The sequence below is a fragment of the Aythya ferina genome (genome assembly GCF_964211825.1).
Source record: "Aythya ferina genome assembly, chromosome: 2".
In the NCBI taxonomy this organism is placed as follows: Eukaryota; Metazoa; Chordata; class Aves; order Anseriformes; family Anatidae; genus Aythya; species Aythya ferina.
This window is the reverse complement of record NC_140297.1, coordinates 59,746,869-59,769,901: the sequence shown is the minus strand read 5'-3', so window position 1 is coordinate 59,769,901 and position 23,033 is coordinate 59,746,869. Positions and strand designations below refer to the sequence as shown.

Here is a 23,033-nt window from a genome sequence, read left to right as displayed (position 1 = left end):
TCAAAGAGCTTTCATCTTTTAATGCATTTTACTGTGCGTTGCTCTGTGCAGGAAGAAATATTGATACTGTTTCAAGGGCAGTTAATATATTCAGTTCAGTCTTAGAAATGAGCACAATTCCTTGACTTACAAAATTGAAAATCTGCTATTACCCACAATTAAAATGTTCTATATACAAATTATACTGTGGCATTTGCACTTCACTCATCCTCGTCTGCTGTAATTCGCATACACCAGGGAACCTTCTCCACTATTGCTCGAAGATTTAATAAGAACTGCTTTTCAGAGGGTTCATATTATTGAGACTTCATTGTTTTTTAAAAAATGTATTACAAGGACATTTGTAAGTACAATGTGCATGTTGACAATACATAAAACTAAATTACATTTTGCAGTTGCTGTTTCCATTTTTCATATCAGCACTGTTCTCCTTATGGATGGTTCTACCGTTTTTAGTCTTACTAGCCAATATCTTGCTCCATGAATTCTTATCAGGGAGACTACTCAAAGTAAGACAAAGCCTGAATGAAGGAAGCAACTGCTAGTCCTTACTGCTAGTTTTAAATGTTCATATGCTGAAGATTATCTGTGGTTAGGTCCTCTTCTTCTTTCAGGCAACGAGTATAGTACAGCACTCCATAAGGAGTCTGCATGTTTCGTTGGTATCATTTCCTCATTAAGGCATTGCCTTCCTGGAGAGAGAGGCTGAATCTGGCCAAATGTGGACTGACAAAGTCAAAATATGGAAGTGTTCTGGATGTCCCTGGGGAGGGATACCCGGTTTAAAAACAGAAGAAAAAAGCTGGAACCGGAGCTGTGAATTATGTCCTCTGAACTTAAGAAGAATCAGTTATTTCAGTGCAATTCATTGAGGTCCGTTGACAACCCAGCTGCCACAGTTGCAAGAATAAGTTGCACAAAACACTAGCCCTAGGGAAATACTTAAAGTGTAAAGATAAGGGTCTCTTTTAGCATTATTGTTTCACTATTTCCTCCCAACCTGTAGCCATGCTCTTAAACATTTTCAATGGTGAGTAAAAGTGACATATTTTCCTTTTGTATTGATAGCCTTTCAATGCTGATGAAAGTAAAGTAGTACCCCCTTAGTTACTCCCTGAGGAATCCTAGTAAATTTTACCAGAAAGTGCAGCCATGATATCCCACTTTTTTGTCTTGATAGAGTGCATCACAGTCTCTAGTTAACTCAACTAAGAGGAAGTATGAGCATGTAATATAATACAGCTTTTTGTTTGTTTGTTTTGTTTTTATTGACAGACAGCATTGTTGGTTGTTGTTTACTGTCTACAGCACCACCATAATCATGATCAGAATACTGTACTAATAGATGGTTCTAACACAGAAAACAAAACAAAACAAAACAAAACAAAACAAAAGGCCTGTCCAAAATAATTTTCAATGTACTGTAGGACAAGTGAGACAAGTGGCAAATATGCAACCAGAAAACCAGAAAAGGGATCCTGTAAACAATTGATCTCTTCCCTTACATTCCCCCTTTTCTAGAGTCAAGGTAAAGGAGCCCTTGCCCTTTGATCCTCTGTAGGACACAGACAAAAGGAAAAGGAAACCTTTGCAGGACTGATACAGAGACAGCATGCAAGGATAGAACATGTACAAAATATCTGTGATTCTCCACCTTCCACAGAACTGGCCTCAAGGTTATGGGTTCCAAAGAGAAAGATGAACTAGTTTGAATTCATACCAAAATACCTGAAGAGAAATTTCACTTTGCCAGTCTGTATCAGGAACACGTTGCTTCAGTACAGTAACAAGTGCTAGAGATAGGATTATTTCTAGGCCACTGTAACTTTTAATAATAATTTAAAAAATACAGTTTTCTAACTCTTTCTTAAGCAAGCTTAGAAACCAGCCCTGAATGAAACTGATAATTAAGCTGCATGTTCTCCTCACAGGTTCATAGAAGGCAGTCGCTTGCTAAGTCTTACCCAAATTTAAGAATAATATAGTTACAGTTAACTGCATTTTTGAGTTAGTAACAACTTGAGTATACAAAAAAAAATAAGTTGATAGCCTTGAGAGGGACTCAAATCTGTATATAAACTACTGCAAACAAATGTATTTTGGACAATGGAAATGGAGCAGGGACTGAATCCTGGATATTCATCTCCAAATCCATGGACAGCTACCTCCTGAGTTAAGTGCCATTGCATTAGAGGAATGTTTTGTCCTGAGAGATGCTAGGAACAGTCATTTGTGGTTGATACCAGTACATATACTAAGTGTCTGTATTACACAACTTATTATAACTGTGATTTGTATCCTATGATGGCCAGAGTGGATATTTAAGTCAAGCTGTTAAGACGTAAGCAGAAAAATACCTTTCTTTCATTTCTGTCTGTCAGTTCAAGTGAAATGGATTAATGATGCATTTGATAGTATGAGGTACTTTAGCCATTGCACTTTCAATCAGTGAAGCATACACTATCGCTACTAACACTGAAGAGAAGAACCAGCTGAGGGTATTTTCAGTGCAATAGCCACATTGGACATAAAAAAGATCTACCTTTGTATGGTATCTTTTCTTGATTAACTGTAAAGTAGCCTTAGATTAACTCTAAGGTAGCCTTACAAAAAGTACTTAAGGCTCATAGCAGTACTTCCAGGGAGATAAATAGTATTTTTGCAAACATATTACAGAAGATTGAATGGAGGAATGGAATTTTAGTGACCTTCCAAAGGTGAAGTGATGGGCAGAGAAGCATGCTGAAACAGTAGCCATTATTTGGCTGACAAATTTAAAAGGAAGATTTTGTATTGAAATGAATAATCAACTATCTTTCTGATGATAGTGTGACAAAGCAAAATTATCTTTGTTCTTTTGAAAGATTTCTTTTCCTAGAGATTGCTATCTAGAATCTTAGAGTTATGACCATTTTCCACCCAATAAATTGTTATGACCCATCTCAATTTTCCAACCTACTTTCAGAGATTTTTTTCCTTCTGGTCCTAAATTCCATGTAACTTAGCTGCATCACAACTAAATTCCACCCTGTAGGCTGGAATATTGGTTTCCACAGAGATAATCTACAATCTGGGTGGGGAGTAACCCAGAATGGTTCATTCCACCATAGTCATGCTGGTGATTAGTGTGGTACTTTGTTCTCAGGACTCTGAAAATCTGTTGTTGAAGAAATGCATGCACTATAAAATTTAAAGCATTTCAGTAGTACATTTGTCTGGTTAGGTTGTTCATCTCATTTTAGCCTTGAGCATTTGTAGGCTATCACGTTAAAAGTTAATTTTACTTGATAAGGCCAACAGCTTTTTTTGTTCAGCCCAGAGCAGAGCAGGCTGAGGGGAGGCTTCATGGTGGCCGGCAGCTCCCTCACGAGGGGAGCAGAGGGGCAGGTGCTGAGCTCTGCTCTCTGGGGACAGCGATAGGACCCAAGGGAATGGCATGGAGCTGGGACAGGGGAGGGTCAGGCTGGGTGCTAGGGGAAGGTTCTGCACCCAGAGTGTAGTCAAGTGGGGGACAGGCTCCCCAGGGTCCAGTTGGGGAGAGAGTGGGGACAGGCTTCCCAGGGCAGTGGTCATGGCACCGAGCCTGACGGAGTTCAAGAAGTGTTTGGACAACGCTTTCAGACATATAGTCCTATGTGGACCCAGGAGTTGGACTCACCTTGTGGGTCCCTTCCAACTCAAGATATTCTATGATTCTATAAATCTGAGTTTTCTTTTGAATTTTAAAAAAGTCCAGGCCATCTAAATCTGTAGAAACATCAACTGCAGAAGGGCATGACTTTGTATTTCAAACAGCGCCTTGTTGCACAGGTGAAATGTTGAATATCAAATAGTGAAATGATGGGTGGACAGACAACTACTGTGTCATCCAGAGTTATTGCATGTGTGCAATAAGATCATGATTTATAACAGTATGTGGAGAAATATGATTGTATAACAACAATGTTGAGTATCGTTGCTACTGATTGATTGCTATACCACTTAGCCTTCTTGTAGAGAATTTTAGTTAAATACGAAATGATTGAATTAATCAGCATGACTAACTTTGCTTTTAAGAGTTACAAATTAAAAAAAATCTGGTGATCTGTGGTAAATATTTTATATGTGCATGTAATTTGATAGTGAGAAGATGAGAGTAGATGATTCAATAATATATTGATGGACTACAAATTCTTTGACCTATAATCCAATTAAAGATCTGGGGCCCTACGGATTGCATCTGAAGATTATTTGATGGTGTACTGGGTCTGGCTGGAATGTTAACTTTCCCGGCAGCAGCCCATACAGTGCCGTACTCTGTACTTGTAGCTGGAACAGCAGTGTTATCACACCAGTGTTGTGTCTACTGCTGAGCAGCAGTGGCACAGCATTGGGCCTTTCTCTAACCCTCCTAGGGGGTGGGCAAAAAGTGAGGAGAGAAACATCACTAGGGCAGCTGACCTAAACCAATCAAAGGGATATTCCATACCATGTGGTGTCACACTCAGCAATAAAAGGTGGAAACAGGAAGAAGAGGGGAGGGGTGGGTTCTCGTTGAGAAGACGTCAGTCCTCCTCTCGAACACCGGCTGCGTGCATTGAGGCCTTGCTTCAAGGACGTGGTCAATCATCGCTCATTTGTGGGAAGTAGAGAGTAATTTCTTTCCTCTGCACTTCCATATAGCTTTCATTTATTTTGTTTGTTTGTTTTCCTCCCTTCTTTTTATTTTTCCCTTTTTCCCCTCCCTTTTTCCCCTTTCCCTTTTATTTCCCCTTAGTTAAATTGTTTAGTTCATGGTAGTCTTTATTTAATTATTATAATTATCTCCCTTTAATTAAATTATCTCAACCCGTGAGTTGTTCTTTGCTTTACTTCTCCCCCTCCTCATCTAAAGGAGGGGGAGTGAGAGAGCGGTTGTGGGGTTTAGCTGCCCAGCACGGTAAAACAACCACAGATGGTTTATGTTTTCAATCCAGTTTATCATGGAGAAGCATCCAAGAAAAAAAAAAAAAAAAAAAAAAAAAACACATTGGTATTTTAAACAGACAAGTCAAGGCTAAAATAAAACATCATAAAGCCTTCAAAGTCATTTGTCCAAGATAGATTGTTATTTCCTCAAGAACTTTCATAAGTGAAAATTAGAAAAGAAAACTCTTTGAGGGTTCCAAATTTAACAAATTTGCAAGCCATTATACTTCTGGTGGAACAACCTTCTCAGGAATTGCAACACGAGATAAAGCAGTGACAGCAATGAACTGTAGGTAGATAAGAGCATGCCATCTCCTTAATCCAGTTTCATGTCTATGCAATGCAAGTTGAAAAGAGTAACCAGAGAAAAAAGCAAAAACAGAGCACCATGAATTCTCCTGCTCAACCAGACACTGGCACTGACAATAGTGCGTAACATCTCTTTTTTGAAAGGGTAATATTACAATTAGAAGAATTAAAAGTGATATTTTAGTGAGAACTTTTGTGGCAGTAGAGAACATTATCTTCTTCCACGCAAGATTATTTCTCAATAGCAGCGCTTACTTACAAAAGACAGGATCAGAGAGTAATTACTAAGTTCTGCCTCACTACTGAGCTCTAGATAACATCTCTATAGTAGATCAGTACACCAAGTAGCAAAACTCCTCAAAACAAGCTGATAATGTCACCATAGCATGGAAACACCTGAATCTCATTGGTACGCATTGTGCTCAACCTAATTAGGCTTGCTGAGAAAATACAATTTGTTTCCCAAGCTAGCCTTGAATAGCTCAGCATGGTATGTATTGCAAAGTGTAGGGATTTTTCTCTGCTGTATGTCCAGTTGTTAGATTCTGTTATGGCTGTAAGCAAGTTCACTCTTTGTGCTATGAGGGAGAAGTAGTAGTAAATATTTATATCATGTTAATGCCCAAGGGAGAGAATCCTTGTCCTAAATGGTTTGTAATCTAAAGACATAAAGTAATGATAGGGTTTGTAGATGCAGCACATACACTGCTTTCACTACATCAATACAAAGCTTGCAAAGGTTGAGAAATTTTATTTCAGAACAGGGATTCCTTGACTCAAAGATGCTTGATGCTAAGTTGAGACTGAAATCATCAGAGAAGCTAAAGAGCTGGCTGCCTGCTTTTCAGTGAGTTTAAATACAAGTTGATACTTAATTCCTGTAAGCTACTATAAAAATCTTAGCTGGCATGAAAATAATGCAGAGGTGAATGGTTATTTACCAAAATATTCTTTCTGATTAAGTCTAGAGACTCATGTTGGTGGCTCAATCCCCTTATATTTACTTCCTGAGAAAATGAATACCTTGACTTTTTGTTCTCAAGAGTATTTACAGAAAAAAAAAAAAATAATAATGATAATAACATATCCACACATAGAAAAGTGTATTTGCATATATACTCTACAAAGATCTACCTGCACAGTGATCAGGAAAGCTGTGGCTTGGCAGACAAACAGTCAAATGCCAAAAGCAGTAAGTTTTGCTGGCTTCTTATAACCATCATTAGAAATTGTGACTGTTCTGTCATAACAATACTTGGCAAGCAGAAATATTGCTGAAATATTTTCCCCCAGTCATCCATCAAAGAATTTTAAATAATGAACGAACACTTTCATAAGTGTTCAGTAAGTAGCTGACTTTCAGAAATGCTCAGGACATGTAAATCTTATTAAATTCAACAGGTGCTTTGCTCAGCTCAGAGAACTGTAACCTCTAAGGGTCCTTACGCCTGACAATTCTTGATTTTAAAGGAGGCTAAATCTGATAAGTAGATTGCTTAGAACAGTTCAGCAGATGCTCAACGTGATTTTAAGTCTTTAATTTGATAGTTATATATCTTTAGATACTTGCAATGATAAAATGTTATGTTATTCAGGATGTTTAATAAAATAGATGTTATTTTTTTCTGACTGTACACATGCCCCTGCTAGCAGAACATAACAGTATTTACTTGAGAAAAATTCACTATGTAATTCCTACAGTGATGATAAAGTACTGTATAGTTTGATGTTACTATAAAAATATTATTTTCTAAATAATAAAGCACTGAGAAAGTCAGACAGAATGTCAGACTGTGTTCTATTATGATACTTACAAACAATATACCATCCAATATATTGTATGGTGTGATACACGAACAATGTTTAACCTTGAAAATTATAATTCCTTACATGAAGTTGTGACTCGGAAGTAGTGGTGTAGTTTTGTTTCTAATAAAAGTATTTGATTCCTTGTTCTCACAACAGTATTTTGTTTTAGCATTTATATATAGGTACATAAATGTTTATATGTGTTTTTATATAGATATATATATATGTTTAAGAATAAAGCATCTGTAAAGGCTAAAGAATCCTGTGTGGATTCTTATTATTCTACCTTTTCCATGTCATTTTCTCCTTAAAATAGATCCTTAAAGTAACTCACATTGGTACAGTGACCAAACAGGAAGGAACATATCTGTGAACATAAGCAGCTTCTGAAAGCAAATTTGGAAAACTAGAAAATGAAACAAACCATAAATACTGTCATGTGTGCCATAGGTGGTATGACTGCTACTATAGACTGCTGGGATTAAATTAGGTCTCAGCCTTGTAAAACTAGAAAAAAATGGGTTTCAACCTACCAACATCATACAACATAAGTCAAAGTGAGGTTTTATTTTAGATTATCTTCAACAAGACATAGAAGTAAGAGCTAATAAATGAAGCCGAGTGAAGCGTATTTAGACTAGCAAACATTCACTCAAATAGTGATTCTTAGGCTCACTACAAAAGTAAGACTATCATACATTGTTTAGTAATAGTTTGAGATGTTGAATTAGTTTATGTGTATATAGTGGTTCGGCTAATTTTACTGAAGAGTTTTTCTGTTGCTCCTTTTACTTTTTCCCTGCTTTTCTATTTGATTTTATTTATTATTATTATTCTTTTGTTCAAAAAATAAGTAACTAGCCTTTGATATTTAAAAGAATGTAACTTATAAAACCTGAGAAAAGTTCTATCCATTTGGCCTACTGTTTGTAATATAATGACACAAGTCAGCATTCCTTTTTCTGATGAGGGAAGAGGGAGAAGAACTTAATAAAACACAATTGTATGCTTTATTTTCTAATATTGCTTTAACTTCTCCTAACGTCAAAACACAACTGGTTTATTAGGAGCAATAAGGAAAGACTCACTGCTGGGAAATCAGCAATTAGGCCTTCATACAGTTATGCAAAATCTGGTTTTATGTTTACAGCTCAAATATGGCTACTATGAGACATTTATGCCCAGAAGTTCCCAGCAGCTGTTCAGCTTCTTCCCCCAGTTTCAATCTGAGTTACAGCTCATGTTACCAGCAGCAGAAGTGAGAAACCGTTTTGTGCAATGGCCAAGAAGTGCTAAAGTGTGCCCAGACTAGCAAGCCAAGTAATTAAGAAAAGCAATTAAATATGAAGATGTGTTGTCAAACAAGAAAAGATGAAAATTGATTTTATGATGTTATTCTTCATACTTTATCATTTTTAAGGGATCAGATGTTTTAATTTCATTTTTAAGAAGAAACTTTTACTGATAAAGGCAAATTGGAAGGGTGGGTGAAAATCTATGTAACAGTACAAGTAGTGACTAGCTCCAGTTTATCAGTGCTAGCACCTATGCTGCCATTGGGGGTTACATGGATATTGTAGATACTCTGAGGGCTTGGACTTTTTTCCCCCATGGTTAGCTGCATTTCTTGGAATTTTACGTTCACTGCAATAATGTGCTTATTCTTTCATGAATTTACATGAATTCTTTCATGAATTTACAGTTCAAGCATCTCAAGACACAATTGATATATCTATTTATCCATAAGCAAAAATGAAAGGATCTTACTGAAAAATTGTGAAAATCTGACTCCACCAAGTCTTCTGGCAATACCCAGTCACTTGAACAGGGTCAGAATTACAGTCTTGGTATTTTAATTAGATATGGACCAAAGCCCTGTATCTAAAAAGGTGAGATCCAAATTTACATTGAATAACTCAGTAGGATTTCTGGCATCACATCTGCACCAAATTTTCTGCCTATATCTGGAACCTGTACCTCCGACAAGTGTAATTTGTTTTATTCAACAGTCCTTTGCAAAGTAATGTGCCTGGCTCTGTTAGAGGTTATGGAGCATTCACAAGGGGTCCTTGGAGTTAACCCTTGGACTTTCAAAACTGTTTTTTGTTTTGCATACAGCACCTGTTTTACATCTCCTCTGGGAACACTTAGTTCTTCCTTTGAGTTGTATGAGATACATAAGGAATAGTGAAAGTCATGCCCATAGCATTAAAAAGAATGTTTTTTGGTAGGATGGATGAGAAACTTTTTGGATGTGTTGTTGTCTGAAGAACGTGCTTATGTGATTGACAGGTGGAATTGTTTAGGAATTTGAGTCCAAATATTGGGTAAGAAGCCTCCTCTGCTATCTATTTATGCTACCTGAATGAAACAGTCCACACATGGTTTCCTGGCTTTGAGGCTAGGTGGTACACTAGGGACATAGCAACATATCTCAATTCTCTTCCTCCCAAAGTAGGATGGCCTTTTCCAGACTATCTTATGGGAAAAATCAAATCCATGCCACCCTACTAGTGAAGTTGCTGGTAATGAGACAGTCTGTGCTTCGATGGGCCAGTGTCTCAGTCCTGGGGCATGGTCTTGTTTTGTGTTCAAAAAAATTAAATGTATCAAAATTGTAAATTGTCATCATAAAATGCAAAGTACATTAAACAGGAGAGACAGTACAAACCAATACTTTAACAGGACAGGAATCCCCAGAATGGACTTTCTCACCACAATTAGAGGATTCATGATCTAGCCCAGCATCAGGACAGTCACATAAAGTTTGAGGAAGGGATCCAGCTGCAGGACACCTCCACAGTCAATATTTTACTTAATCCTCCAAACCTGAGCAGTGTGAATCAGGGAGCTGTGAGGATGTTTGGGAAAGGGTACCTGGAGATAAGGGAACTTGAAAGGGGAGACTTGAATCTGGGTTTAACCGTATCAAAGATGCATACCATGCATACATCCTGTTGGTTTACTGGAGACAGGTGGCTTGCTTTCTAACTAGAGAAGGTTTTACTTTACCTTGGTATAAAATGAAAGATAATTAAAAAAAAAATAAATAAACTTAAATAAATAGATCCTGAAATCTCCATAAATTTCACTAAGTGGGAAAACTATTTCCCATTTAGATTTACCCCTGGCTACGATGGTAACACCAAACCCCTGAGGGCATTTATGTATTTGTCCTTCTGGAATGCCTCTCCTAGCTGTGTCCTTTCTTTGCTCCATGTCTGGCCATGTGCGTGTATAGCCCACCACATACAGAATAGTATGTGACACACATTAATACATATAGATAGCCTTCTGCTTCTGACCTTACAAACTGTCCACTTCAGCACTGTCATTCTATAAAATGTCCAACTGCAGTCCAAGAAATGCATTTTAAATGTGAATGCAAACATTTCTATTACTGATAACACCAGCACAGCATTTTTTGCTTTGCTGGTATTAGGACCTTGATAGTTAAAGTTATATTAGAGTAATGACACTCCAAGGTCGTGTCCTTTACAGACATGGTAAAAGAAGGACAGGCCTTTGCTATGTTTCTGTTGATAAAATTAAGAAGGATTATTCATTGTGTTTGGTAACATATGTTCAAAGCGAAAGAATATATTTGTGACCCATAAGTACTTTAGGTCAATAAGAAGTGGGTCAAATTTACAGGTTGCACCACCACCACGTGAAAGTTGTATTAATACTCAAAGTCAGATTTAGAAAATATTCTGAAATCTGATAATGATGTGATAAATGCCTCCCTCTCCCATGAACAGCTGTCTTCTTTCATGAATTGTTAAGCAGCTGCAGTTCAACTAGGGACACCTTAGGAAAAGTATAAAGGTACTGTGGTCTGCAGAGAGACACTTGTAGGCAATTCCAGCTTAGAAGGCTAACTCACCAAATCACAGCCTCTCTCTGAAGATGCTCCATTGTGCTTCACTTTCATGTTCTGTAAATGGGGGTAATAATCTTTCTTGATCTATCTACTTTTCAGGAATGTATTAAAGAGAAATTAAATGATATCTCTGCAGTGCTTTGAACACTTGTAGCTCTTACAGTACAGCTTATAGTAGGCTTGCCATTTTATTAGGTCCTCCTGTAGGAGAGCTCTCCCACTTTTCTTTATGGCTCTCTGGTCTTCTCATCCAAGTTTTTTTTTGTCTGGCTAAGTTTGGTAAACTGATGAATTCACCACTCACCACGTGATAGCTGAATTGCCATTAGCTAAGTGCATTCTTTCCACTCAAGGCATTGGTCTAAACTGTCTCATTGCTCATCACAGCTGACCTTACTTAGAGGCATGGTGAAGGAAATAGAGAAATGTTTTGCATTTTCTTTTACCTTTCCTGTTGCAATAATCCTATAATTCTAGCTTCATTCATTGTTTGAAAAAAAAAAAAAAAAAAGTTTGGTTTTATTGACAAGTTTCATCAGAAGTTTGTTTTAGATGCTGTCATACTTGTAAAGAGTCTTTGAGCAAAGTAACTTTCTTCAATCTAGCACCTTATTGACTGACAAGCTTTCTTACAGTATCTGTTTGACAACTCATCCTAATATTAGTTTTACAGGCACATTCACATTTTAGGAAATCACTATATTCTCAAATCTGAAATGTCACAAGTGTCTCTTTCTGCTAGTACTTGCCCCAGAAATGTTAGCTAAACTGTTTTATCTAACACCAGCTCTGCTGTTGTGTTGTTCTACTTAGTTGTCATCCAAAAGCAGTTGCATTTTTATGAACGTATCTTTATGGGCTGTATTCTGAAAGGAACCAGTATCTCTTCCAACAGTAAATCACAGAAAATTACATAAGCACATCAGTTCACAGTTAAGAACACTGTAACATTGTAGAAAGCAAGACTTTCTATAGGACTGATATTTGCACCTACTTGGTTCTATATCCAAATGAGAGGTCGCAACAAAGCATCATCAAGGAGCCAGAGCATGGCCCAGCATTAGCTTTGTAAACTCTCAAACACAGGAGACTTGTTGGAGGTTGCAGTGGACAGCATTAAAATGCATAGGTGATATATGACTTGACAAATGATTTTGTAAGCCTTCATCACCTCAGCAAAGGACTGATTTTTTTGTACACTCAGTGGGTCATACGTCTCTCTCTGTGTTTATTTCACCTTAAGTTTGATTTAGCACAGGTAAAATGAGTAATTTTGTGTGGCAAGTTTGTGTCATTTTTTCATTTTCCATTTCTATGTTGCTTTCTCCAGATTATTGGAACAATCCCACTGATGCCTAATCCAGTCCCCTCCAGCCAGGCAGCAGGTGGAGCTCAGGGCCTTCAGGTGCAACCAATAACTCCACAGTTATTGACCAATGCCCAGGGTCAGATCATCGCTACTGTCATCGGCAACCAGATACTACCAGTGATCAATACCCAGGGAATAACGCTATCACCACTCAAACCAGGACAACAGGTATCCTCAATGATGATTGAAACAGATGCACAAGAATCTTCTAGTCCTTACAGACTCTCATGGTCTTTCAAAAAAATCCCACTTCTTTCTGTTTTTATTAACTAAAGATTAATTTGTTTGTATATAGTATATTATTGCATATTATATTTGTAATTACAATATAATCTTATATAATATATTTATACATTCATGTATTATTTAGTTACTCTTTTCTTTTTCCTTTTTTAAATGTCAGTACAGTGTCAACAGAAATCCTCAGCATAGAAAGCACAGTAGGGATATAAAGTACAGTTCCTTGGTTGGTGATCACCCAGTAGCCTGGCTTTTGAAATGTTTTGGAACATGCAAAGGACTGAAGAAAAATACACATGTTTAGTAGTCCTCTTCACTGAAGGAAAGGATTTTTAGGGAAAAGAAAAGGAAAGGAAATTAAAAAATGGTACGGAAATTATTATTCAGTGTAAGTCACCAAATAGTTCACAGACTTCAGGATGGCTGTAGCAACTTCAGTGAGGTCTAAAAAGATTTCTTTACTTTTTGTAGTACTTAAAAGTCAAATTCATTAGTTTTTCCTACATCTCTAGAACAAAGAATTGTACATTTTTTTCTGAAAGGGAGAAGATTGAGGTTGAAAAAAACATCAAATGTGATTACCAAAAAGGTACTTATAAAAGTATCACTTACTAAAATATTCAACTTGGCATTCCTGTTGATGATACTGCTTGCTTGCTAGTCCTGCCTATATCTCCAACACCAGCTGGCAGTCTCTTGTATGTTTCTGAGAATACTAGGGCTGCTCCAAATTTGTTATTTTTTTCCCCCACTTTAGAGGTAGAGATCCAATGGATCTCTGAAGTGATTTGTTTGTTTTGGAAATGTTTCACATCCAAATGGTTATATTATTTCTTTTTTCATCCTATGCTTTATAGCATCTAGCAAAGAAATTTTCAGAAACACTTGTCATTTATCTAACCCCATTTTCTTTAATGGGAGAAGACACTACCGGCAAGTGCCTTGACAATTGTTACATGTATGAGGTTTTAAACAAAGCAGGGTGGGTGGAAGGGCAGGTTCTGTGTTTCCAGCACTGGAAAGCCTGATATTGGAATAAGAAACTCAGCAGTTTTTGAGACAGTCCCCTGAAGGGGGAACTTCTTTAATGGGGAGAAGCTCTCAAAAACCATTACAATCCTGAGATCCCATTTGAAACTCATCAAATTTTGGATTACTGTGGAGGATAGTGGTCCTGTATTATTCCCTGAGACCTTAACAGCAGAGCACTACACCTTCAGAGTCCTGCAGCAAAGCAACGTCTTCCAGACAATGTCCAGCAGTGGGCAGAAAAGAGACAGAGTCGTAACCTTTCTCTGCACCACTGGTGGCACTGAGCTTACACAAAGGGATAAACTGCCGCTGAAGGTTGCAGCTAGCTGATTGAGAGCAGGGGTTTAAGGCATAAATTCACTGTTTAGCCATATCATGGTGTTTTGTGCTTGTTCACCCAATGTGCATGCTCTTGTGTTGCATTCTGAACAGGCTAACAGCTAGCACAGATCATCAGTCAGTGGATCTCTGATTAGGTCCAAAAGTCAAATATGTGTCCCATATTGTGCTAGTCCATCCAGTAGTGCTATGCAAGTAGAAAACATTATTTTGCTAGAGTCAGTGTCCAGCCTTTGCTTCTCACACAGAGACCTAAGGTCCTAGAGGCTGCAGAAAGGACACCAAACTACACAGAACCACCTTACCTGCATCTGTCAGAATCTGGTCTAGAAAGTATTTTTGATCAGGGGAAAAAAAGAAAAAAAGAAAAAAAAAAAAGTAATGCAAGTACTGTATGAAAAAAATGCAATGCATTATCAGTTTTACATGTATAGGAGCCACAGAAAATTATTTCTGTGTGTTTGTGCTCCCTCTACTGGCTCTTCAGCTTGTAGTGAAGTAAGAAGAAATTTTGCCAATGATTTCAGTGGGAGCAGAAATGAATTATGAGTCAGATCCTTCATAGGAATAATGCTGATGGACAGTCAAAAGCTATTGAGATAGTACTGTACAGACTGCCATACCATTTGAAAAGTAAATGGAATTATACAAGCTATAAGGAGATCCTGAATTTATCTTACTGCCTGGATGAAAACCTACCCAAACTGTACTGTTTGACTAATGATAGCATAATTAGTCATAAGTTTCAAACCTTGCTTTCAGACAAACTGAGTGCTCAAACTCAGAGGACTCAGCAGGAATTCAAAATATTTTTGAAAATGGTGTCACACTGCATTTGTTGTCTTGTAACTTGATGAAAGAAGCTTCAGAAGGGAAAAAAAAAAAAAAAAAAAAGTACAAGACAAGTTTAGGAAAAGTTTTGAGAATGTCAGAGAATAATTGAGGAAATAAATAATGTAGTAAAATGTTCCAGTTATAGACGATCCTAGTTTAACTTCAACTTGTCACTTTCTTGGAAACCAAGTACTGCAGGAGAAAGAGGTGATTGCAAGTGATGATAGTAAGCTCCTGCTTGTTGGCTGAGTCATAATAATTGAACCTGTGTAGTCTGTATCAGTTGCTAAGTAATGCATGTTACTGCTTACTTTTTGCCTGAAGACTTACATGTCTCGTATATTGTTTTTAGTCAGCTTTTCTTGGGTAGACTTTGTTCATTATATATTCAGACAACTTTTTCAAACTTGACAGACTAAAACCTCAATGTCTCCTCATGGAAATGAGTTCATAGATTACTTAGGTACAGTGTGAAGTAGTGTTTCTTCTTCTCTGTTGTAAATAGGTTGCTTTTCAATGTACACAGCCAAGTCCATTGTAATCCTATCTCTTGTTTTAAAGAATAAATAGATGTTCTTGATTTATGCTCTTTAAACTACCCACAGTAGAACCGTAGGTTGGAAAAGGCTTTTATGATCATCAAGTCCAACCATTAACCTAGCACTGCCAAGTCTACTACTGAGCCATGTCGCAAAGCACCACATATTCGTGCCTTTTGAATACCTCCAGGGATGGTGACTCAACTACTTCCTTGGGCAGCCTGATCCAATACTTCAAAGCCCTCTCACTGAAGAATTTTTTCCTAATATCCAACCTAAGCCTCCTCTAGCTCTACAACTTCAGGACATTTCCCTTTGTCTTATTTTTTGTTGCTTGGGAGAAGAGACTGACCCCCACCCCACTTCAAGTACTTGTAGAGTGCAATAAAGTCTCCCTGAGCCTCCTCTTCTCCAGACTAAACAACCCCAGGTCCCTCAAACACTCCTCATAAGACTTATTCTTCAGACACTTCAACAGCTTTGTTACCCTTCTCTGGACATGCTCAAGCACCTCCATGTCCTTCTTGTAGTGAGGGGCCCAAAATTGAACACAGTTTTCAAGGTTTAGTCTCACCAGAGCCAAGTACAGGGGGGCAATCACTTCCCTAGCCCTGCTGGCCACACTATTTCTGATACAAGCCAGGATGCTGTCAGCTTTCTTGGCCACCTGAGCACACTCCTGGGGTATTCCTCTTTAAACTACCTTGAATAGTTGCAGCTTCAGTGCTTTCACTGTTTTCCAAGTTTTAACTAAACTAAGAAGCAGCATCTACACTAAGAATTCTCCTAAAAGCTATAATGACTTTTTAAAGGGGGCAGCTGCTTTCACTCCTGTTGTGGTCTGTCCTTTTTATCTCTGTTCATAAACAAGTTCTGCGTTGGCTTTAATAGTTTTTACTGGCCATTTCTTAACCATTTCAATTTCCACAATAATCTCTCAGAGATTTTGTGATCAGAACTGAATGCCATGAAAACAGTAAGGATGCATCACTGATTTATATAATAACATTATAATATTTTCAGCATTATTTTATGTCTTTATCTCAATACAGTCTATTATCCTGCTTTTTTTCTATCTTTGCTCATTGAGCAGGTTTTTCAATAAGTAGATGTATCCACAATGATAGATATTTGCCTCTCTGATCATTACCATGTGAGTCACTAAAATGGTTCCTTTTAATGTGAATCACTTTTGCATCTACTCTGTATTTCATCTGTCATAATGCTCCCTCAGTATGTTGTAAACAGGTTCTGTAAATTGTTCATGGTATTCTATATTGACTTAAGAAATTCATGCATTTCTCCTGCTAATTCAACTTCACCGTTGTTCACCATCTTTTCTTTCTGCTTGCAACCAGTCAACAAAATTTGTTATAAATCCTTTGATCTCCACTTGTAGTCTCCTTCCTTGAAAAAGGATTGTTTATTCCTGAATTTTATGTTTCTTGCTTTTTTAAGCCATCTATATCTCATTATATAAAAGTATCTTGCAACCTGAACTTCTACCTTCATGCCTTTCAGGAGGGATTTTGTCACAATCCAGATCATATGGCTAAATGAACATTTTTTCCAAGAACAAATTATCTTGTTCTAACAATTTGTTAGTGTTGTCATTTGCTACTAGACTTGAAAACCTCATTTTCAGGAGTTCTTTTGTACTTTTAATAACACATATTTGCACCAACACGACTGACAGAAGATCTTGAACCAAAAATTGGAGTCTTAGGAGGGTCAGAAATAAAGGAAAGGATTCACCTTGCTTAACATTAGCCGTACAGCTGTTAGATACCTGGTGAAAGCTAGTTAACTAGATTTCCTATAGAGGAACAGAGAGATAGGCATGTCCAGAAGGCAACTCACACTGCTGAAAAAAGAACCATTTGAGGTAGATTGAATCTCTTACACGTATCTAAAAGTATCTGTTGTCTCCATTAACTAGAGAGGGAGCTAAGATAGCTGTTTTAGGATAGAAAACTGATTCTTGCATGAGTGAAGTTAGGTAAGAAGAATCCAGCTGCCAGAAAACACTGGGATTCAAAACTACTCTCTTGCTTATAGATTCCTTAAACAGGTTTCCTAATAACTTGTGTTTTCATAACCATTTGCTTGCCTACAGCACACAGAAACACCTTCTGCATGTTATATAGTTCTCCAGTGTACCTCATCAAGAGGGTTCCCTTCTTGCTGTTGTCTGGCTTTTCCTTTCTACATACTAGATTCATTAAATCTGGCCTGTAGTCCCAGTTGTCCTCAGTCGTGTTTTATCTACACTGCCTGCCAGAACTTTTCATATTTCATCGTGTCTTATAGCACTACTGGCTTTGGGCTTCTGCCAACTCTAACACAATAAAACGATCTCCTAGGCAAGATTTTCTTACATAGTCAGTTCCCAATCTTCATTGTCTTGAAGGTGCTGTCATGCTCCAGATTAGTTGTTGAAAAGACAGCTCTCAGATGAGTCTATGGTCATTCTTAGTACAGCTACTTTCCCAATTCCGTGCCAGATGTTTTCTTTCTGCAGTCTCAACCTACCACATATGCTCCATCATCTCTTTATCACAACTCCATACAATCCCTTGTTTTCCTCTCTTCAGTTAAAATCTAACCAGCTCTCACTCTTCTTTTTTTCTCTGCTGTGCTCTTATTACTTTGCTGCTGTCCTGTTTTATGAGAAATGCACTCTTTTTTTCTGTGTTTGAATATAGCCACTAAACTGTTTTGTCTCAATTCAACTTTTTTTTTCTTTTGCTTTTTATAATAGATGACTTTCACTGATGTGGATGACAATTTTTCTCACTTTTTCTCTTTTCCTCTATCATCAGCATTGCATCATGCCATTTTGTCCATGGATAGAATACCAGATTTCAATACTCAAGATTACAAGAATACCTGAGACTTCCTTGCATGAGCGTTTGGTTTGTAACATAGGTCTCTTCCTGACCAGTTTTCTTTATGGCATCTGCACTTGCAGGAATAGGATTTCTCAAAAAAAGACAATATAACTGCACCACACCTTAGGGAATAGGAAGATATTACTACACTACCCGTATCATTCTAAGGAACTGAGCCACATAGAAAGTAAAACACTTCACTGTAGGAACCTTGCTGTTACCTTTGAATTACACCCTTAGCTATACCTTTAAGTCTATTATTGTAACAGTGATATTATATCATTCCTGATGGGAGTCAGAAAGATGACCAATGCACCTGATCTGCATAAAAGATTATATATTCTACAGACAACCATCTGTGTTCTCCACATCATTTAGAGAGCCCAGAGACCCGCAATTACAGCGCATACTTTGATCCCACAGTAAGGCTTCAAATGGAAATCCTAGTCAGATACTGCCAAAGCGCTTCCCCAGTTGTGTCCACACCACACCAGGACTTCTTTCCTTTTGTCTTCATTCAGAGCTGAGCATGTGCACAGCCTGTGTGGACCCAAAGAGCTTTCTTATGCTAGTTTCCAAATGTATCTATTCTGTCAGTCTAAGCAATGTGTATAGAGGTCCTTTGTATTATATTATCCTATTCTAAGGGAGAAAATGCTCATTAAGCATCAAATAGTTTTCATATTCACATATTTACTTTAATTTAGTTGAGTAAGCTAAAAGGGTGATGAGATATGGTATTTGGGCCCCAATGGAAACATTCTGGCAGAACTGCTGTGAAAACAATTTAGCTTGAAGCGTGGGGATATGTGTAATAACTTCTTCTTTTAACTTGCTAGAAGATTTAAGAAAACATTTTTGAAGCCCATGTCTGGTCATGCAGTATGAGTAGGTTTGAAGACAGATTTCCTCTGCCATGGTGCTCTTGAATCAAACAAAAGGGTATGGTACACCACAACTCTTTCTCAAATAATAATAAAAAAGCACGTGGAACATTTTAGGAAATGTAGACTGATCAGAGAGCTCAGCTTACAGGAAAAATCAAAGCATGAAAAACTTAAACTGCTACTTCTGCAAGGCATTAAGGTGTCATTTCAAAGTATTTGGGAAGTATTTTTACGTCAAAATCTTCCATGGACAATCTTTATTAGAGCTAATATCTGTATTTCCCAGGAAGAACTAGCTGACATCAGAAATACATTGAATTTTTATTTGTATCATAAAGGGGATTGTTCAAAATATATTTCTTGCTCTTTGTGCTACTCCCACTAGTTTCATCTCTTCTGCCTTTTTTGTTATACTTGTCTTTTTCACCTCTGTCTACTCTAATTTATTGTGTTTCCTTGTCTCTCAGATTTCCTTTTCACTGAATTATAGAAAAATAGGAGCGGAGAGGTCCCGAAGAGGTCATGCAGTCCATCTCCTCCCCATAGGCAGGATCAACTGTCCCTGTATCGCTCTTGACAAATGTTTGTTTAACCTGTTCTCAAGAACCTCCAGTGGTGGAGATTCCCTGACATCCCAAGGCAACTTCCATTAGGGCCATAATTTGCCCTGTTTTTTTTTGTCCAGACTCTGTAAAACCAGTAGCAGTTATGATACAGGGCAACTCTCAAAAGTTTTTTCTTTATTTCCACTTGGCCTTTTTGCCTTTCCTGATCTTATGTAAAATTCCTTGTTTCCCTGTCACTATCCTGTAACTTCCTGGATGCAGGGAATAATACCCCTGATCTCATGAGTGGACCTAAATATAAGGTTCCAGTTAACCATCCCAGAAGCGGGAATATACTACATACATAACTTAAGAATAAAATTCAGTCTTACAGACCTAATTCATTTTTCTTTACCATTATCAAGCAATACCACCTTCACTGTTGACAGCAGAATGTAAAACTGATGTAAAGGAGATAAGAATCAGGCCCTCTGCATTTTCCAGCTTATTCTTATAAAGTATTATGCTGCACTTTATGTTTCTCATATTCATCCTATTCCTCTAGCTGTAGTGTGCATACATATATTCCTGCCAGATACTGATCAGTGTTGCATACAGTCATCATTCTCGGCATGTCTACTATATCCACCTACACAGAATGGCACTTACAGCAACTGCTTCTGTAATTTCTGTGCCTTCTTCTGTCTTTGGATGGAAAATGCACAACAGTCATAAATATAATTCATATCATATGTACGTGTCCAAAATTGGGAAAAGTCAGCTATTGCAAGTTTGAATTGATTCTGTCATCTGGAATCTAATTCATAATCTAATCGTCGCCTCTCCTTAAGGCTATTTCTGGAATGGAAATTATAGTAGATGAAAAGAGAGAGAGTATTTTAATGCAATTTCATGTCATAGATAACTATCATTGTTCTTTAAGCGGGACATTTACAGCTTAACCATCACATCTGTAAAACAGGGGGTTTGCTGAAAATTATGTAGGGCGTTGAAGATAGAATCCTTCCTTAGTCCCTGATCAGGCTTTAAGGTGACTCTTCAGCTTTTCCAACCCCATTGTTCCCTTTTCCCTCATAAGCATTGAGTTAGAAACCAACAATTGCTGTTGCACCTAAGGTCACTCAGTGTTCATCCAGACTTTACTCTCCATAGAATATTTGTCCAGCTAAAATTCTGACAATTTCATACATTCATCCAAAGATTCGTAGAGGTTTAACAAAAGAAACTGCCAAGGTTCTTCGGATCCCAGTTATTTCACAAATGCATTTGCAAATGCAATGTGCAAATTTGTCAAGAGAATCAAACATTTTCCAGACTTAAGAACCGTACTGTGCATTTGCTATATGGTGGTTGTATGCTTACTTTGTGAGTGCAAACTGGAGAATGTCCACTCATTTTGGTGCTTTCTGGAAACATTCATTTTACTGTGTCCATCCTCAGCAGTTGAACTTTCAGGTACTATATGTGTATTGTGGCCTGGACGTGTTGCATGTGCTATGTCTCTTACATGACCATGTATTTCTACCTGAGAAATATGGGTAGAAAATGACACAGAATCATAAAAAAAAATAAGGCTGGAAAGTTATAGTTCAAGAGATTATCCAGTCACCTCTGCTGTTCCCAGGTGGAGCAGCTGTTCCTGTATTTGTGTAACTTGCTGCTAAGTACTCTCATATGAACCTTGTCAGTTCCCCCAGTAATTTATGCCAGTGCTTCACTGCCATGTTAGAAAGCTTTTCCCACCATCTAATTTGAATCTTCCAGAGCGTTGCACTTCCTTTCTTTAGATTAAACATGACCAGTTCCTTCTAGGCATCTTCATAAGCTTCAGATAACTCCCAGACCTTTGGGAGTCCATTTTTTTTTCTCAAGTGTGGCATCCAGCTATGGACACAGTGCTGCCTTTACAGAGGCCATTCCAGTGATTAGTAGAAAAGAAGATTCTTCACATGCATTACAGACATCACTATTGCTCACACAGTTCACTATGGGAGTTGCCTTTCTTGGCTTTTGCAACACCGCTGTTCTTGGTGGCACATTCAAACTGACATGATCATTATGAATTCTAAACCTATATTTCAGCCTACCAAAAGTCCCTCCCAGCATGGCATCAATGGGTAAATTTAGTAAACATATCCTCTTCATCATCCAGGTCATTAGGAAAATATTGAATAGTCTTTCCTGTTTCTGCTTCTGTGAAGCACCATCCCTGCACACGTCTATTTCAGCAGATAGATAACCATCCTGTCAGGTCTGATTTCCAACTACTTTTGCATTCATTCTGCAGCAGTTTCATCTAAACTATGTTTCCCTAGGTTATAAAGAATGTCACACAAGGGAGTGTCAAGAGACTTGTAAAGTCAAACCACCTGCTGCTTTTTCCCTGTCCACAAGGCCAATTACCCTGTCTTACAGGGAGATCAGATTGGTTTGACACAGTTTGTTCCTAACAATCCATGTTGTCTGTTACTACCTTGTTTTCTTTCAGGTGCTTGCAAATTGTTTGATTATTTTCTTCAGTACTTTTTCAGGGGTTGAAGTTTAGTTGACTGGACTATAATTTTGCAGATCTTTCTTTTTAAAAATAGCCACCACATTTGTTCCTCCATCCTCGCAGATAAACACTAACATCTCTAAGACTATTCCAGCCAGTGTGGAAGCATCTAACTCATCTAAATACAGTATTTTTCTTCCTTCACCTAGACAGAAATCTTTAGTTTTGCCAGAGAATCCCTTTGACAACAGACCAGAGCCCAAATTCTCTTTCCCAGTCTGATTTCTAAAGGCTCCAGCCTGGAGTTCTGCATGTGTAATGGATGGGCCATCCTCTTCTGAAGCATTCAGAGGAGGCCAGCCTTTCTAGTAGGCTCCTTCCCTAAAAGAAGATAGTACAAAAGTAGACGTTCTGGGTTGGAAGTGCTCTGTAGATAAAATCCAGTGCTTAGTGATTTTTTTTCACAGATGCCCAATGCTTGCATGAGTCTAAAACCTTTAAGTCTTTCAATCGGTTTCTCAACTGTTATCCCTTTGATACAGTGCCAGTTTTCTCTTTTAAAACTTGTTAGAAAAGAAAAGCTCCTCAAGATAATAAAATGTTTTTACTTATGAATCCATAGAGAAGTCAGAATAGACTAAACATGGACAGATAAATAATTTTCATTGTTATTAAAGGTTAACTCAAGGTTTCTGGCTTCATTTTGTGTTACATTGTTCAATGTGGTAAAAAAAAAAAAAAAAGAGTTGTGTTTTTTCCATTCTTAAGCAGACTCATAACAGGAATAATGTCATTAAAATTGTTCATATGTATTCCGTTCATCTTGAATGTGATTAGATGCCTTTATCTACTGTGCCATACAATTTGTTGTCTACTTAGCATCAGTCATTTCTA

General features: G+C 37.6%; 1 protein-coding gene across 2 annotated transcripts in view; it reads left to right on the top strand.

The window, feature by feature from the left end:
* Nucleotides 1–23,033, top strand: part of POU6F2 (POU class 6 homeobox 2) — a 308,147-nt gene that overhangs the window by 265,297 nt on the left and 19,817 nt on the right. For both annotated transcript variants that reach the window (XM_084509804.1, XM_084509803.1), the window contains exon 7: nucleotides 12,279–12,485. In XM_084509804.1, the coding sequence (XP_084365930.1) occupies nucleotides 12,279–12,485 (207 nt within the window). The remainder of the gene's footprint in view (nucleotides 1–12,278; nucleotides 12,486–23,033) is intronic.